The 17,747-nt window shown below is 38.0% G+C and overlaps 1 protein-coding gene and 1 long non-coding RNA gene across 2 annotated transcripts; both read right to left on the reverse strand.

Annotated features, from left to right (window-relative positions):
* Nucleotides 1–2,147: 2,147 nt before the first annotated feature.
* Nucleotides 2,148–8,527, reverse strand: LOC130140415 (uncharacterized). The gene is made up of 3 exons (XR_008818425.1): nt 8,224–8,527; nt 7,908–8,117; nt 2,148–2,454 (listed from the first exon to the last, which is right to left on the reverse strand). It is a non-coding gene; the product is annotated as an uncharacterized LOC130140415 (long non-coding RNA).
* Nucleotides 8,528–11,196: 2,669 nt separating this feature from the next.
* LOC115664614 (vacuolar protein sorting-associated protein 2 homolog 2) lies at nt 11,197–17,355 on the reverse strand. Its single transcript, XM_056319523.1, has 11 exons — nt 17,028–17,355; nt 16,604–16,648; nt 15,774–15,808; nt 15,639–15,693; nt 13,359–13,459; nt 13,193–13,264; nt 12,757–12,828; nt 12,362–12,442; nt 12,251–12,286; nt 12,089–12,147; nt 11,197–11,471 (listed from the first exon to the last, which is right to left on the reverse strand). The coding sequence occupies exons 1-11, from the start codon at nt 17,071–17,073 to the stop codon at nt 11,411–11,413; spliced, it is 663 nt and encodes a 220-aa protein (XP_056175498.1). The 5' UTR covers nt 17,074–17,355; the 3' UTR covers nt 11,197–11,410.
* Nucleotides 17,356–17,747: the final 392 nt, after the last annotated feature.

Raw genomic sequence — 17,747 nt, forward strand, 5'->3', positions numbered from 1 at the left:
AGTTTTGGGCCAATCCCACGCTGTCGTGCCCGCAAGCACTGTTCTTCTTACGCGGCCATGAAGACTGGCCCCCTGACCAATTCCTCTCGTGGACCTTTTGAAGTACTTTCCTGGGTGCTGATATGAAGATAAGTACAACGCTAACTTTGGCGTGTATCACATTTGCTAATCACTTATAATATCACTAATAAGTCGAAATATAATGAAAAGTTACCCATTTGAGTCATTATTCGAAAGTATGATACCAAGGCGATGGCACCGTCGAATAAGAGTAGCCTTTTTTAACTGCTAATTACCTTTCAGATAGTATTGACAGCTGAACAGGATAAATATGGAGCGAATTTGGAAAAGAATCCTGATACAAAATTTCCTAATTATAGGATGATGGGAAGTGATTGTGTGACGGCTCCGTCACTCCATCCGTCACTTTTAATGGAGTGACGGAGCCGTTTCCGCCACTTATTTTTCCATTCGGTTTGTAAGAGAAAAGGAGATTTAATACATTGTTCTTTGTACTTAATGAAAAGCAAGTGGAGTTTCTCCGATTGCCCACCCCATGGAAAATTAAGTGATTGGTTCTCCTTGCACCGTTACCGCATGAAAGTGACCGCACCATCATGCTAGCATCCCTCTTGGACAATATTTCTTTTCTCAAAAAAGAAAATCAAACCAACAAGAAGAAAACATGACAATTAAATGCAAAACTCAATTCTTTTGTAGCGTATTCGCGAAAATATTTTCACCTATAATAAATACAATGAAAGTAAAATTAGTAACCCATACATGTATTTTACCGAACAAGTAAAAATAAGTACACTGCAATAAGTCTCTTCCTGGCCTTTGTTGAACTAAGACCCAATACTTATTCAAATTATTTTGAATTGAAAATTGGCTAGCATGGTGAAAAGTAGTAGAGTTGCACAAAAGAAAATAGTGAGGCGAAAATTAGTAAGTTTTAAAATAAATCTCATTTTTTTGGCTAGTCACGAGATGATGATTTGGATTTTCAAGTTTAGTTGGACTGCTATAGCTTAAGCTGAATTTATTGATGCTTTAAATTATGTAGATTAGGTGTTTCCATTACTAAAACAAATAGTCTTTAAATTACATTAGAAGTCATAGTAGAAACATTTAAATTTAGTAAGTTTGTAAATTTTAAGATTTGGACTTCTATCAGTTTTAAGTCGGGTAAGACATTAGAATTTACAAATTTAGGGTGACAATAGAAGCTATGCTAGATCTTTTTTCGTAATTAAGTTTGTGATCTATGGCCAAAAATGAAATTAAGTTTGTGATTTTTCTCTTAGTTATTGCCACAATCCTAGTAAGTAGAAACCAATCAAACAAGTGACCCAGTTTCCAGTTTTAAATGAGTCTTTCAGCAACACCAGACCACATTCCTGTTCAAACCCCATGTTAAAATGCATCACCAAGAAACTGCATTATCTTAATCCACACCTTCTTCCTGACATAGATTCAACAAAAACATTCTGAAAAGTGCAAGTATGAATGCATCTGGAGGTTAATATGTTTCGCCAATTTCTGTCTTTATTAAGATTGCCGGAACGAGGCCTCTTCAACCGATGGGGATAGAATCAAATTTGAGCTCTTTAAACCCGTCGAATCGTCAATCATCACTCAACGTATATTTTTACACCCTATTTTCCTACTTTGACCCTCAAATTCAAAAACACAGGTGATACAGGTCAGACCTGCTTGACCTTGTCTAAAAGCTCATAAACAGGATGGACCTTTAGTCAGCATATTCAAGCATGGACACAGCATTTCAAGCATCTGGCATTACTAAGTTAGCTAGAACTTTGTACACCATATGTCTTGACTGATTAGTGTTGGAAGTCTAATATTATTTCAATTTCAATAATATTGACAATTACCAAACAACCGTTTCTTGAAGTTCCAGGCGTTGCCTCACCACATTGTTGCAGTAAAAGGTCAGAAATTTGCGTTGGATGCCACTGGCTTGACAACAGGCCATTTTCACATAGCAGAGCTACAGAAAACCACTTAAAATTGTATTTGAGTTTCAGGTGGGGAATGGATCTCAAATATATACCTTCCTCGCTGTTGCCCTCCAAGCACTCGTGTATGCGATCTATTCTGTTTGCAATTGCAAAATAGGCCCCAAAGTCACCCAAAGCATCTCGGTAACATGGATTATGAAGAAGTGGAAGCCAAGAAGGTGCGTCAATAAACTCCAGGTCTTCTTCAACCCTTTATTCACTGCAATCACCAGGTAAAGCATCAAATCCAAGGAATTCGGTACTTCACTCATATGCCCCAAAACTGAAACGCAATAGGCATACATCAACAACACCTCGACCAGGGTATTTTGGTGTTCAGTATCTAAGCTCTAGGTAATGGCAAATGGAGTTCTCAGCCCTATGGTTCATATGCTTTGCAATTATAAACTTCTAACTCTTTGCAGCTAAACTTCTACATCAACAAAGAGATCAAAAGATAAACCAAAGATTAGAACCATACACCAACTAATATCTTAGCAAATAACACTACAAAAAAACATGAATTTTGCGACGGAAATTTGCGACGGAAATTTTTCGTCGCTAATTTGCGACAAACTTTGCGACAGATTTCTAATTCCGTCGCAAATTAGCGAAAATCGTCACAAATTTTCCGTCGCAAATTTGCGACGGAAAATAAGTCCGTCGCAAAATTCGTCGCAAATTTGCGACGGAAAAATTCCGTTGCTAATTTGCGACGGAAAATAAATCCGTTGCAAAATTCGTCATAAATTTGCGACGGAAAATTTTCGTCGCTAATTCCGTCGCAAATTAGCGACGACTAATTTTTCGTCGTAAATTTGCAACGAATTTTGCGACGGATTTATTTTCTGTCGCTAATTTGTGCAATGAAATTTACCATTTTGCGACGAAAGTAGAGACGAATTGGATGATTGTCACAAGTTCAAATTCAAAAGAGATTGGACGATTTGCTACACGTCCAATTCTAAGAGAGATTAGATTTACAAATTCAAATTAGATAAGAAGATCTATTATAAACTCAAGATATTAGATAATCTCTTAAAATGTTCTCATCCCAAATAAGCTTTTTTAGATTCGATAGGTGCAAATCTTATCTTTTCTTTTTTCAAGACTTAGATATAGATAACGCAGATATCTATTTAGTTGAATGTGGCGGTTTCCTCCGCACGTAGCTATTATGTATGAGTAAATATATGGGTAAATAAATTATAGCAATTTTCAAATAGATCGGAATCGGGTGGATGTATGAAATGTAAAGTCAATGTATCTATATAGGGATATCTATAGGAGATCTTATAAAAGAGATATTCTTATTTAGACCTAACCAATTTGATCTAACCAATTAGATGAATTACTCCTAAAGGGTTACATCCGAATGATAAGTGAATAGAGGGCATGCATTCTATTAGAGAAATATTTAGAAGATTCCCTATATTTCCTTTAATTGATTGTAATTGATATTTTCCCTTTTAGATAGTCATCCTATAAAACCGATAAATAGGTTCGTGTACTCTTCATTTGACAATGATATATATATATATATATATATATATATATATATATATTTTGCTCTTAATTTTTTTTATCACATTCTTGACTTGGTATCAGAGCCCTATTATTATTTGAGAAAGTGTCAATCGAGTTTGTTTGTAACAATGACATCCACATCAATCATGTTTCTCCACAGTATTCGTAATGCTAGTCACATTATATGTAAAAGTGTAGAAGCATATCTACTTAAAGTTACGACGAAATTAGCGACGGATTTGAAAAATTGGTCGGTAAAAACATTTCCATCGCTAATTCCGTTGCAAATTTGCAACGGAAACAAAATCTGCGATGGAAAAAAAAATCCATCTCAAATTTTGCGACGGAAAAAAAAAGCAGTTGCAAAAATTTGTGACGGATTTTATTTCCGACGAAATTTGCGACGGATTTGAAAAATTGGTCGGTAAAAACATTTCCATCGCTAATTCCGTTGCAAATTTGCAACGAAACAAAATCTGCGATGGAAAAAAATCCATCTCAAATTTTGCGACGGAAAAAAAGCAGTTGCAAAAATTTGTGACGGATTTTATTTCCGACGAAATTTGCGACGGATTTGAAAAATTGGTCGGTAAAAACATTTATCGCTAATTCCGTTGCAAATTTGCAACGGAAACAAAATCTGCGATGGAAAAAATCCATCTCAAATTTTGCGACGGAAAAAAAAGCAGTTGCAAAAATTTGTGACGGATTTTATTTCCGTCGAAAATTTGCGACGGATTTTATTTCCGTCCCAAATTTGTGACGGATTTTTTTTTTTCGTCGCAAATTTGCGACGGATTTTTATTTTTCGTCGCAAATTTGCGACGGATTTTTTTTCCGTCGTAAATTTGTGTTGGATTTTATTTTTGGGGCAAATTTGCGACGGATTTTTATTTTCCGTCGCAAATTTGCGTCGTTTTTTTTTTTTTGGGCAAATTTGCGACGGATTTTTTTTCCGTCGCAAATTTGCGACGGATTTTATTTCCGTCGCAAATTTGCGACGGCTTTTTATTTTCCTTCGCAAATTTGCGTCGGATTTTATTTGTGGGCCAAATTTGCGATGGGTTTTATTTCCATCGAAAATTTGCGACGGATTTTTATTTTCCGTCGCAAATTTGCGACGGATTTTTTTTCCGTCGCAAATTTGCGTCGGATTTTATTTTTGGGGCAAATTTGCGACGGGTTTTATTTCCGTCGCAAATTTGCGACGGATTTTATTTCCGTCGCAAATTTGCGACGGATTTTTATTTTCCGTCGCAAATTTGCGACGGATTTTTTTTCCGTCGCAAATTTGCTACGTATTTTTATTTTCCGTCGCAAATTTGCGACGGATTTTTTTTTCCGTCGCAAATTTGCGACGGATTTTTTTTTTCCGTCGCAAATTTGCGACGGATTTTTATTTTCGTCGCAAATTTGCGACGGATTTTATTTCTGTCGCAAATTTGCGACGGATTTTTTTTCCATCGCAAATTTGCGTCGGATTTTATTTCCGGGGCAAATTTGCGACGGATTTTATTTCCGGGGCAAATTTGCGTCGGATTTTTATTTTCCGTCGCAAATTTGCGATGGATTTTTATTTTCCGTCGCAAATTTGGGACGGATTTTTTTTCCGTCCCAAATTTGCGATAGATTTTTTTTCCGTCGCAAATTTGCGTCGGATTTTATTTCCGGGGCAAATTTGCGACGGATTTTATTTCCGTCGCAAATTTGCGACGGATTTTTATTTTCCGTCCCAAATTTGCGACGGATTTTTTTCCGTCGCAAATTTGCGTCGGATTTTATTTTTGGGGCAAATTTGCGACGGATTTTTTTTCCGTCGCAAATTTGCGACGGATTTTTATTTTCCGTCGCAACTTTGCTGCGGATTTTATTTCCGTCGCAAATTTGCGACGGATTTTTATTTTCCGTCGCAAATTTGCGACGGATTTTTTTTCCGTCGCAAATTTGCGACGGATTTTTATTTTCCGTCGCAACTTTGCTACGGATTTTATTTCCGTCGCAAATTTGCGACGGATTTTTATTTTCTGTAGCAAATTTGCGATGGATTTTTTTTCCGTCGTAAATTTACGTCGGATTTTATTTTTGGGGCAAATTTGCGATGGATTTTTTTATTTCCGTCACAAATTTGCGACGGATTTTTATTTTCCGTCGCAAATTTGCGTCGGATTTTATTTTTGGGGCAAATTTGCGACGGATTTTTTTCCCGTCGCAAATTTGCGACGGATTTTTATTTTCCGTCGCAAATTTGTAACGGATTTTTATTTTATTTCCGTCGCAAAATCCATCGCAAATTTGCGACGGATTTTTTTTTCCGTCGCAAATTTGCGTCGGATCGAAAATTTTCAGGAACCCGCGCGCTATCCCCCCTCGCGCCATCGTGTCCCCTTGCTCGCTCTTTTTATTCCCCCACCACCACAGCGTTCCCCCTCTCTCTCTCTAACTTCTCTCCCTCTTTCTCTCTCTCTAGCCTCCTCTGCCGCTCCTCCGCCATGATCCGCCGCCTCCACCAGCCCCACCTCCGACTCCCTCGCCGCCTCCTCCTCTGACGACGACGCCACCACCAAGCGCGGCAGCTACAACTGCGGCCGCTGCGGCCTCTCCAAGAAGGGCCGCTCTTGCCATGCCGGCTCCTCCCCCTCCCCCGCCGCCGACTGCTCCTCCTCCGCCGCTGCCGCTGTCGCGGCCTCCTCCATGCCCGTCAACGCCGCCGCTGCTGCCGCCTCCTCCGCGTTCGCTGTTGCCCTCACTCCGTCCTCGCTCTCATCCGCCGCGTGCTCTCCTTCGACGACCTCGACGTTCGCGCCGACAAGGAGGAGGACTTCGACGAGGTGGAGCCGGATCTCAACGAGCGGGATCGGGATTTCGTGGACGGGGATGCGGACGCCGGCGGGTTGCCCGCCAAGTGCTTGTGGGAGGTCCTGAGGAGGTTGGCGCCGGCGGAGCTGCTCGCGGTGGTGCGGGTGTACAAGGGGTGGCGGGAGATCTGAAGAGGGTGTGGTGGGCCGCCGAGGATATGAAGCTCAGGGTTCCCTCAAGAGCTCAGCTCTGTACTGAGAATTTATATTAAAGCATGTACTATTGTTGTCAATATTCATGTACTTGATATCAGAGGTTAGAAGGAACTCTACAAGGCTGAGTTTGTGGTAGATATACCAGGTTTCAGCCGTGGATTAGATACAATTTGCATTGTGCCAGTTGTGAGGAGGCCAACCTGTAATAAATTTTTGCTGCACATTCGTAACTATTTTTATAATTCGTTGCTAATTTGCGACGAATTAATAAAAATTCGTCGCTAAATTCGTTCCCGAACAATGTTCGTGGCAAAATAGCGACAAATTTTGCCACGAATCAGTTTGTCGCAAATTATTAACAAAAAAAAAAGAATTTCGTGGTAAATTAGCAACAAATTTTGCGACGAAAAATTAGCGATGAATTTTACGATGAAATTTTGTGACGAAAAATTAGTGACAAATTTTGCGATGACTTTTGCGACGATTTTTGCGACGATTTTGCGACGGATTTTGCGACGATTTTTGCGACGAATTTTGACGAACTTTGTGACGGATAGTGTTCGTGGCTAATTTGCGACAATTTTGTGCGAAATATTTGCGACGAACTTTGCGACGGATAGTGTTCGTGGCTAATTTGCGACGATTTTTGCGACGAAATATTTGCGACGAAATATTTGCGACGAATAGTGTTTGTGGCTAATTTGCGACGATTTTTGCGACGAATTTTGCGACGAAATATTTGCGACGAATAGTGTTCGTGGCTAATTTGCGACGATTTTTGCGACGAATTTTTTTTTCGTCGCAAATTTGCGACGAAAATTGAAATTTTCCGTCGCAAAAATTTGCGACGACCTAGTAGCGACGGAATTTTTTCCGTCGCTAAATTCATCGCAAAAATGATTTGTGACGGATTTTTGCGATTTTTTCGTCGCAAAAAACATGTTTTTTTGTAGTGTAATCTCAGTGAACCACAGTAGTTCGAAAAAAAAAAAAAAACACCAGGCAAAAGGACTAGCGCTGCGATCATCTTCTTGCAGCATACCTTTAGGATCTAAAGTATGTCTTTTCCTTTGGATATGTGCTAACACGAAAACATCAACAAGCTGATTTGAGTTCATAACTTCAGTTTTACAGTGTCCCATGTTTTCCTCGAGGCCAATTTGTGAAGTTTTCTGGAGCACATTGTTGGGAATGTTTTCATTATCATATGGAAATTGAAACAGTAAATTTCAAGAATTCCCGGGGACCAAATGGGGCTTTAGTCAGCCAACTCTGATTCAGTTTAAGCCTAAACTCTGATGTAAGTACATTATAATATGATAACACTAATATGCATAAGCCATCTCACCGGTCCAATCCCACGATAGATTGAAGAAACATGCAGAAAGGGCCAGATTCTCCTTCTCCCAAGTAAGGTCCATAGATACCAAGGGGCTGGCCAGTTCTTTTAAGCTCCAGTTCATCCCTTTCATGCAGATCATTTCTTAACCTATCAGCCTTTTTGACACTCAAATACTTCTTCCCATGCTCCATGAGGTCGATCACTTCTATCTTTTTGCTGCATCAAATTATAAGCAACAAATGAACTTTCACGAAAAAACACACGATGAAACGGAGATTACGGCCCAAATTGAGAATACATCGAACTGTTTATATATTCTTACCTCCTGCTCCTCCCTTCTCCTTCTAGTAGCAGCCACCTCTATATACTTTTCTTCCTCCCATATGCTATATGAAAATGAATAATCGATGGCATTAATTTAGCTGGAGCTCTCCTTTTGAGTATGGTTCCATCGATCCTCAACCTTGTCCGGAAAAAGGTCACTCCACAAATTCTCTTCTGATATGTCAGTCTCAGGATGGTTTCCAATAAATCCCAGTTCCACTCTTGCTTGTGCTTAGGAGATAATTCAGAAACATCCTTTGGAGGGTTTACCTCAGATGGGAGCTTCAGAGCTACTTGAAGTCTTGAAGTAATGATTCATACCCTTCAACAGTTTCAGATACCATGAGGTCCCTACCAGTAGTCTTTCCTTGTGCAGCAATTTATGAGCCAGAGGTGACACTTTTCCTTTTGGGACAACATGCCTTATGATTTTTGACAATATCTTGACAGTGTCCTTTGGAAAACGATAGCCATTGACCCCATGGTCAACCGCATCATCAACAATATATCAGTAGATAGCTCAATTAAATGCTCTCAAAATATAGGAAGGTAGTAGAAACTTTCGATCTTCATAGTATAATAAGAAGCTTATTGCTCTTCGTCCCAAATGCTCTATGACTATTGTGATAAGTCCCAACCCATGTGAGCACCACATGACAATGTTGTCCCAAGTACTCCATGACATTATCGTCCCAATCCACAAGTAAGCAACAGGTGACAATGCTGACCCAGATTTCATCGTTTCGAGCCGAAGTTCCTACAGCTAAAACTGGACGAAAAGTACAAAAGAATAAAACCGTTCCTTAGATGGTTCCATTGTAAACACATTTATAAGGAATTATAGCAATTGATTGCGCCTTCGGCCACTAGTTAGTTGAGAAAGAGTATGAACAATCAAGATGCTGGTTTCATTTTTCTCCCAAGACAAACAGGTCAAACAACCCGAATAAGGGAACCAGGCAGGAAGAGGGAGCAGTTTGGCTAAGTCAACGCATCCCTCACTGTACGAGGGCATATTGGCAAACAGATTGTGATGTCTTAAGTTCTGGCCGTTTGGTCTGGACAAATTGGACATCATCGTAAAGCTCTCATTTGATGGAACTTCTAATCAAGTAACATCTTTTGTCAATCTTGGTCAAACCTTAGGTCCAAACTTAGGTTTCTAAGGTATTTTCAAGTCTAGAACTTGACGGCTCCGACCTCAAGAATAGGGGGCAGATGATGTGGACCGGGCCTAGGATACACATGGTTATGTGATACTTGCACAAGATTGAACACAGGAAGAAGAATATACAAAACATTGAAGGCCCAAGCCCATCCGAAAGTCTGGCCTCATTCAAAGGCCCAGAGCCATTGTCCTTGTACAAATGTGCCGGCTGGGAATTTCGAAGTTCAAATATAAATAGAACTCATTTCATTCTTGTCATGTAAGAGCAATCTCGCTCGTTAAGCTAAAATTATGCTAGTTTCCAAAAGTCCTATAAAAATCATTAGACTTGAGCATCGAAAGGTCCTCAAAAGCATCACTCTCGAGGGACTTCTTCGTCTATGTGTTTTGTGGGATTGGTATCTTTCAAAACCCTCATCCGATTCTTTGGGGCATTTTCCAGATTTCAGAATCATCAAGTGTAATCATTTTCTTGAGCAAAAGATTTTGTCGAAAGATTATTTCCTTCACTATGTAATCCACTAACAAATGTATTAAACATTAGAGAAGCTATATTTGACTTTTCAATAACAATTTTAATTTTTTGAAATTTTTTATATTACTGTTTATAAGACGAAAGAATGAAAAACTAAGCTTTTTCAACAAAATACAGCTTTAGTGGAAATTATGTAAATAGTTGAAACTCTAAAGGGTTAATAGTTGGATGAAGGCTAACACATTCTAGATTTATCACATGGGTGAAAGTTTGTGTTTTTAAGTGGTACGTTCATAAGTTCCCATTGCAATTGTCACAGTTAATTTATTTGGTAATTACTCAAAATTAAATATAATAAATAAATCCTGCTACTTTAATTACAATAAAATTAATATTTCATTTTAAAATTGTACTAAAATCCATAAAGTACAAAAATGAAAATCACAATTTAACTAGACCATATGACATTCCTATTATTTTGCTGGCGGTGGTGATCCAGGTGCTCGTGATGTGTGCTGGTAGCTACTAGATTTGTAATTGAGAGAACATATGCTGATTTAAGAAAGTACAAAAAAAAATAGATAAAGAGTAAATATCTTGAAATAAATTTATGTTGTCATCCCCCAACATGTATTGTTCCCATTGTGACACAAGTACTTTAACCTTCTTTTGTCTCATAAAAAACTCCGAATATACCTTTGATAGAATTAAAATAGAGGGTATATAAATCGCACATATATAAGTTTAAAGTTTTTTCGTGACACCAAAAAGAGTTTTAAGGTAACAACCCATTAACTAAACTATCCTTATTAACTAAAATACACTTTATCAAAAATTTAATCGTGTTATCTACTTTGATCAGAATAAAGTAAAATAGAGTTAATTATGACTTGGATCCAATTCATTCGAAAAATTAAAAATATTGCTGAGAATATGAAGAGGTCGAACACACAAATTGCTTAATTCTGCTGCACTTAGAGAGTCTAAACCACTTTGGGCCCCCACACATCTTAAGCTTATGATGAAATGATACTTCATCGACCGATATATCAAACTAACAATCTGCACAGACTCTTTTCCTTGTCTAACATTATCAATTATATGCGCTTCAACATTATTATACAATGATACTTCTAATGCATATCAACAGAGTTCTACATCGTACCGTAGGAAATGCTAGAGATGATGCAGGCTATATCGGCAGTCCCAGGCCTTATATGCGCTTCAACATTATTATAAACAATGATACTTCTAATGCATATCAACGAGTTCTACATCGTACCGTAGGAAATGCTAGAGATGATGCATGCTATATCGGCACCCCAAAGAGAATAGCAATCTTACAATATTAAGGCAGTGAACTCATGCAAAACCTTACAAGCATTTGCATTGTTGTACCTCTAGAATGAACAACACCACGGTAAAGTTTCCGATCATGGGAAGTCAGATTATAGTATCTGGTTTTTATGATGATCATCTCTACATCGATTAGCTTTGTCCCAAGAACCTTTACAAAAATATTGTGCAGGGTCGATGCATGGATCAAATGCGCCGAAGAGAAGCCAGCCTCTTCTCCAGATCCTCCACATCTGGAGATTCAGAACTGCATTGCGCAAAAATAAAGTAGTCAGAGAAATTAAGTGATAACAGGGAATGTTGATTCTTCCTTTTCTTTGGTAGCCATAAGAACCTACTTCCCCACCATTTCATCAATGATTATCATACTGAAAACTAGCTAAATTGATTAGTATGCATCCTATGGTTCAGGGGAAATCAGGCCCATCATTTTATACTAATCAGTGTACTAAATTGATTAGTACTGATTAGTACTTATTAGCATAACTGATTAGGAAAAATCAGAAACTGTCATTTCTTTATTATATTTATGCGGTCTTGTTTGGCTTGTGCTGACTAGTACTTACTAGCATAACTGATTACGAAAAATCAGAAACTGTCATTTTTTTATTATATTTATGTGGTCTTTGTTGGCTTGTGCCAGTGTCGGCGCACGAGCTCCACTAAGCATTTAAAAAGAACGAGGAGAGAATTATGGAGAGATTATTCAATCTTCAAATTTGAGTACCCATTAGCTCCATAAGGGAGGAGAGATTAAAAAAAGAAAAGAAAAAGAATATACACCATCTAACGCAAAGTTTCAGCTTGTTAGTACTTTGAAGGTGAGTGTCTTCATAATAAACAGTTTCGGGGAAATGTACTAACCTAGTCACAACAGTCTCCACTTTCTTTGATGAGATACGGCCCTTAGGAGCTGAAGATAGCTGTTAGGAACAAAAAAAAGAGGGAAGAAAGTGAGTTCTTTTCAATATCAAAACAATGATATATCAGGAGCTTAGGTTTGTGGACATTGTCTAGAAGACCAACCTGTGAAGCGATATCAACACCAATTTCATCAAGCACCTATAATCAAACATGTGAAATTAGTGACAACCAAAAGGCTTTGAGAGGAGCCATAGCGAAAGGAAAATGACTTACCTGATTAGTCAGCTCCTCTGTTTCCTCTTCAGCCTCATCCTTGTCTAAGGTCTCATCTATAGACTCTGACATCATCTCAATCTATTGGGAAAGAGATGAAACGAACAAATTATTGTGAAAATATATGGACACAAACTAAGATGTTTAGGGAAAGAAATCCAAAAATCATCAGTCAAAAAAAGCGTACAATTTACTCATTCAAAATCCACGCTGGGAGTTAATGCCACAATTACACCAAAATTGACACAAATGCACAAATCCATGCCAAATTCCTTAAAATTACTCTGCTGTAGTTCATTGATTTGCCAGTAAAATATGCACAGTTCAGGACAGATAACATCATCCTTGAGTTATAGGAAACAAGAAATAATAGGGAAAAGAAACAAAAGCATTACCGTCATATCCAGTTGTGCTGACTGCTTCTGAAATTCTTTGATCACTTTGGCTTGTTTTGCAGGAACCATTTGCTGGAAGGTACAAGAAGGAGATTTCAATACTGGTACAAACAAGTAGGCATGTGCTTTTGTGTTTTGATGAAACAAAGATTAAATGATACTGGAAACTTAAAAAATATTTGTACTAACTCTGAAAATCTCATCATGCATCTGGAAAAGGACAAGAAATCAAAATCTCGTAACTGATACATAGTTTCTTATTTCTGGGAAATTTCAAAAGTCAAGACTTCTCGGACAATCAACCAGGGCATATCACGCTGTCAAAATTCCACACATTTTTCATTAAAGAAATGCCAGCATAGATGGCCCACACATCTTCTAGTTGGACCTTCTAGCAGCATTATGATACCATTTACTTGACAGCTAATATGCATACCTTGTTCATTGCGACCATTGCTTTTGTTGCACCTTTCATTCCATTAGAAATAGATGTGCTGGCATGTAATGCCTAAAGGATGTGAAAGTAAGAGAAAATTAAAATTTTAAAATGAAAATTCTCATCAACAGTTGCAATATATGTAAAGAGAGACAAGAGTCATTACCTGAGTATGAGTCGCCACCCCTCTGATTTGAGCACGACTTCCTTGCAAATTAGTTATCTGTTGTCGTAGACGCACCAGTTGACGAGCTAAAATTCTAGTCGCTGCCTGGTTACATAAAGGTGATTGTTCACCAAAACAGACAAATAAAAGTATCAATAAGATGACCGTGCCGTTAGATAACAACTTTATGCAACAAGGGATTAGCTCATGGGCAGCTCCGTGGACTCTAGGCAGCTAGCTTGCAAATCAACCAGGAGAACTTGACAGCAGTCCTTAGTAATCGGAACAATACAGGAAGTTTCCAACAATACAGAGGGCAATGCTGCTTATATCTTAAACACACAATACGGATTATAGATTTAATTAAACAAGTGTGCCCAATGGGGAGGGAGAGAACAACCGGTTATCTAGATTAAATTAGCTTTGCCATCTGTCATAGCATGAAGCAGCTTCTGCCAGAAGTACAATATCTAGACTCTGGGCATCTTGCAATTATATGACCTTAACTTGACAGAGGTTCCCACATCATCTCTGCATTACTGAAGCCATAATACATTGTTATCAAAACAAAGCCATACTACATTCAGCTAACTTTGAGCGGACACATGGACAGGCAGACAGAGCATGCAAGCTCAGAGAGAGAGAGAGATTATCACAAGTTACTAGAGCTTTGTCCATCTGCAGAAAGGAAAAAGTAGTGCACATGTTCCATGATATACCTTGCAGACCAACCATTTAGAGAAGTGGGCATACATGTTCGCAATTGGATATTTAATATTAAAATCAGATAAACAAAAGTGATGCATGTTGGAATTATATATTCTGAATTTACCTTATCTTACTGTTGCTCAATAATTTCTCTATTGAAACCCATAGCTAAGATTTATTTTTTAAATGATAGCCAAAATAAAAGAGGAAAGTTGTAAAGAAGGTATGGTGAAAATGCTTTGCATTTCACATAAGCTGTGGCCTGCATAGGTTGAATAAGGATTACATACACTTATCCTCAATGGACATACAAATTAATCAATGATTTGTTTCCTTGTAATCTATGGCCAAAAAGAAAATTCCAATTGACCATTATAGAAAAAATCAATTGATCATTTCTTAATAATCTCATCAACCATAAAATCTCCTAATTATAGAGGAAAACTGATCTAAAGATTATGAAATTTTCCTTTTCTCTCTCTTCATATTGAATTGCCAAATGCCGAAAGAAATGTTGTCAAAGACGTTATCAACATGAACTAGTAGAAATTTAAGTAACCAAAGTAAATTGACAATTTGCAAACAAACCTAATGCTTGATCTGGTGCTTTTAATGCTTTCAAATCATTTAATCTTGTGATTGTGTTCATTTTGATTCTTTTAGAACTTCAAAAGGTTTGGAGCACAAGTTGAGGGCATAGTTCAGTCTAAATGAAAAACTTCCCATTCTAAGCATGTTTGTTAATAATTTGTTTTGAAATAGTTCAAATGTTTAACATTGATTAAAAATCAAATTTTGAACGCCGCAAGAAAATGATAAGGCAAAAGGTCAGTAAAAGTGTTCGATCAAGATGTATATCAATATCAAATAGTCCTACAGTGAAGGCCGTGCCAATAAATCTCTGGAATAACAATATTTCAAGTACAACATTATAGTCAAAAAGTCCAAGGGTAGTTTATTCCCTTGGAAATATGAAGTGATTCAATTTGTGCAACGAGAGATCCAGACTGAATATAGCAGAAACCAGCTCTATGAGTACCAACTTACAGTTTCATTATATTCGAAATTGCAGAATGCATAAATACAGAAACTACTCTCTCAAGTAAAGAGAGGAAAGTACTCCATGCAAGCAGTTTGACCATTCAAAATTGCAGGATGTGTTAAAACAGAAACTACCCTCTCAAGTAAATAGTGGAAAGTACTCCATGTAAGCAGTTTGACCACTAAAAGCATAAACATCAAACACTGGTCCCTCTTGTCGAATGCAGTTGGTGTTTTGTGAATCATACTTCCCACAAATAATTTCCTAGCTAAGTAGTCATGATACTAGAAAATAAGTAAAAATTGATTTTTTTTAACTCAATAATCAGAAGGTCCAGCTATCTATCCTAAGTATATCTAGATAGCATTAATGGGCAGAACTGCTGTAATATGATCACGTTTATATAGTCAAATGTCAGCCCAAAATCATCATAACAAGTTCACTTAAGTCAAAATAATTTAATCAAGAAATAACGATATATGAGCTGATAGTTAAATTAGCAAATGTTCAATAATTAATAGGAAAAAAACTTGCCTCGTTGCCAGTCTTGGCTGTTTTCTTAATCTCTGCCACCAACTTTTTCTCCTGAAAGCTCATTAGCAGATAAAAGATTCAGCAAGAGAATACCCATGGCAATTCACAATCAGCAAGTAGTAGGAATATACCTCCAATTGAAGGGATGCTATCTCTCGTTCAATACCTGATAAATAAAAAGAGATGGCTAATGATATGTAAAGAAGAACATGAGCGAAAGACGAGAGCAGCTAATATGGAAATTTCCAGGCAAAAGTGGAACTACCAAACAAATTGATCTAATATTCTCACTCTGTCTACCTGCAAAACTCCTTGTGACTGAGACAACTGAGGGTTGACAAGAACATGCTTGCTCCTATTTATCATGTTAGAAGAATATGGGGAGGAAAGGCAGCTACATATGGATTATTGCCAGTAATAAAAGTTGATCTGTGAGAAATCAACTGGCATCTAATAGGCCTCAGAGACAAGTCCATGTACCAATTACAGCTGAATAGTTGCCTTTTCCTTTTATTTTCCTTTTTGTTTTGTCCAGATAACTCACAATACCGCTATTTCACCACACAAAATAGAAGAAGAAATTTCTATATCCTTAGTGAAGTTTGTAAGAACTTCAATAGTGAAGACCTGCTTTCAGTCAATTACAAGTTTTTGATTTCTAGTCTCAATTTGTTGATTCCTGCTATCCACTTGTATGTTGAATATTCATAGGCCAAGTTTCTAAAAAAAGATCAGGCCTGACCATAAATAGCCATGAATTGGCCCAGATCAAATCGAGTTGGTTCAGTCTTGGCCGGAACAGCAAAGACCCTTTTTTTTTTTTACCAATTTTCCAGAATAAACAGCAGTGCACCAATCACACTAGTGCATCTAGCATATGCGACATATCTTGAATTGACCTACTAGATTCCGATGTGCAACACCTGGTACACAAGAAACTATATAGAACAAGCAGCCGTACCTCGTGTGGCAACTGCCATTTCTCTCTTGCTGCTTCTGAGGGCCTCTGTTGAAGAACACAAAGACGAAGAAGGAGAAGTCACTACAGCATTGAACATTCAGACGGAAAAACAGAGCAGAGAGGGGAAAATAAAACACACAAGCTTCAAGATAGAGGAGACAACACGGAAGTCTAGAATATCCAAGTTCCTAGCAGCGAAATTACTAGTTACACATAGCCCAGATGAAAAATCCACAAAAGTACTCGAAAAATTTAACAAAAAAACACAGACATCTGAAGAACAATTTCTCGAACATGAAATCAGGGACAGCTCCGAATGTACCCATTGAGGATCAGAGCCGTCGATCAAAACCCTTACCCTAAAAAGCAGAACATCCTAGTCCAAAGCGCAGGAAAATTAAAGGGGGAGAACTCAAAATGCTACCTTTTGGGGACGTTTTCTTCCTGAAGATGTCGACGATTTTCGACATTTTTGCTTCCCAAATCACTTCGGGGGAACACCCGCCACAGACACCCGGCAGAAGAGAAGACGACGCTGGTCGACGCCACCCCCCGTAGGTTGTCTCTGTTTCCTTGCAATGCCTAGCAAGTGAGAAATGATGGTCGGTCTTGCGCTTGTCGTGGGTGTCTCTCGCGCTCGCTGCTGCAATAATGGAGAAGGGAAGCAGAGCAAGCTCTGGCCACAGACAGAGAGAGAGAGAGAGAAGGAGAGAGAGAGACTTTTTTTTTTCTCGGAGAGCGTGCTGCGGCGGCTGCTTGAACGACTGAACGAGCGTCCAACGGCATCACCCCAACTAGCCGTTGCTCGTGTCCCCCTATATTATTATTTTTCTTTTTTTCCCTTGAAATACTTGCGGCGACGGATCCAATTTGACCCCTTTTTTTCTGTTTTATACTTTAAAAAAAAACAATATTTTCGGGCACTTGTTAAATATATCTTATCTAGGATAATTTTAATTATTAGAAGAGGGGCAATCGATAGTTTTTTTATTTTCCTATGGTTTTAACTTTTAAGTGATTAATTATAGAAACATTACAGAAGGTTATGCATTAATTGTTGTAGTGAGGGGTGTAAACAATTATTGAAAAACTCTAGAATTTGCCTTTGATAATATCCTTAGTTTGTGCCCGGGGCACTAGTTGA

This window comes from Syzygium oleosum, unplaced genomic scaffold, assembly GCF_021117445.2.
Source record: "Syzygium oleosum isolate NSW1041296 unplaced genomic scaffold, Sole_v2.1 Sole_v2.18, whole genome shotgun sequence".
NCBI classification, from domain to species: Eukaryota; Viridiplantae; Streptophyta; class Magnoliopsida; order Myrtales; family Myrtaceae; genus Syzygium; species Syzygium oleosum.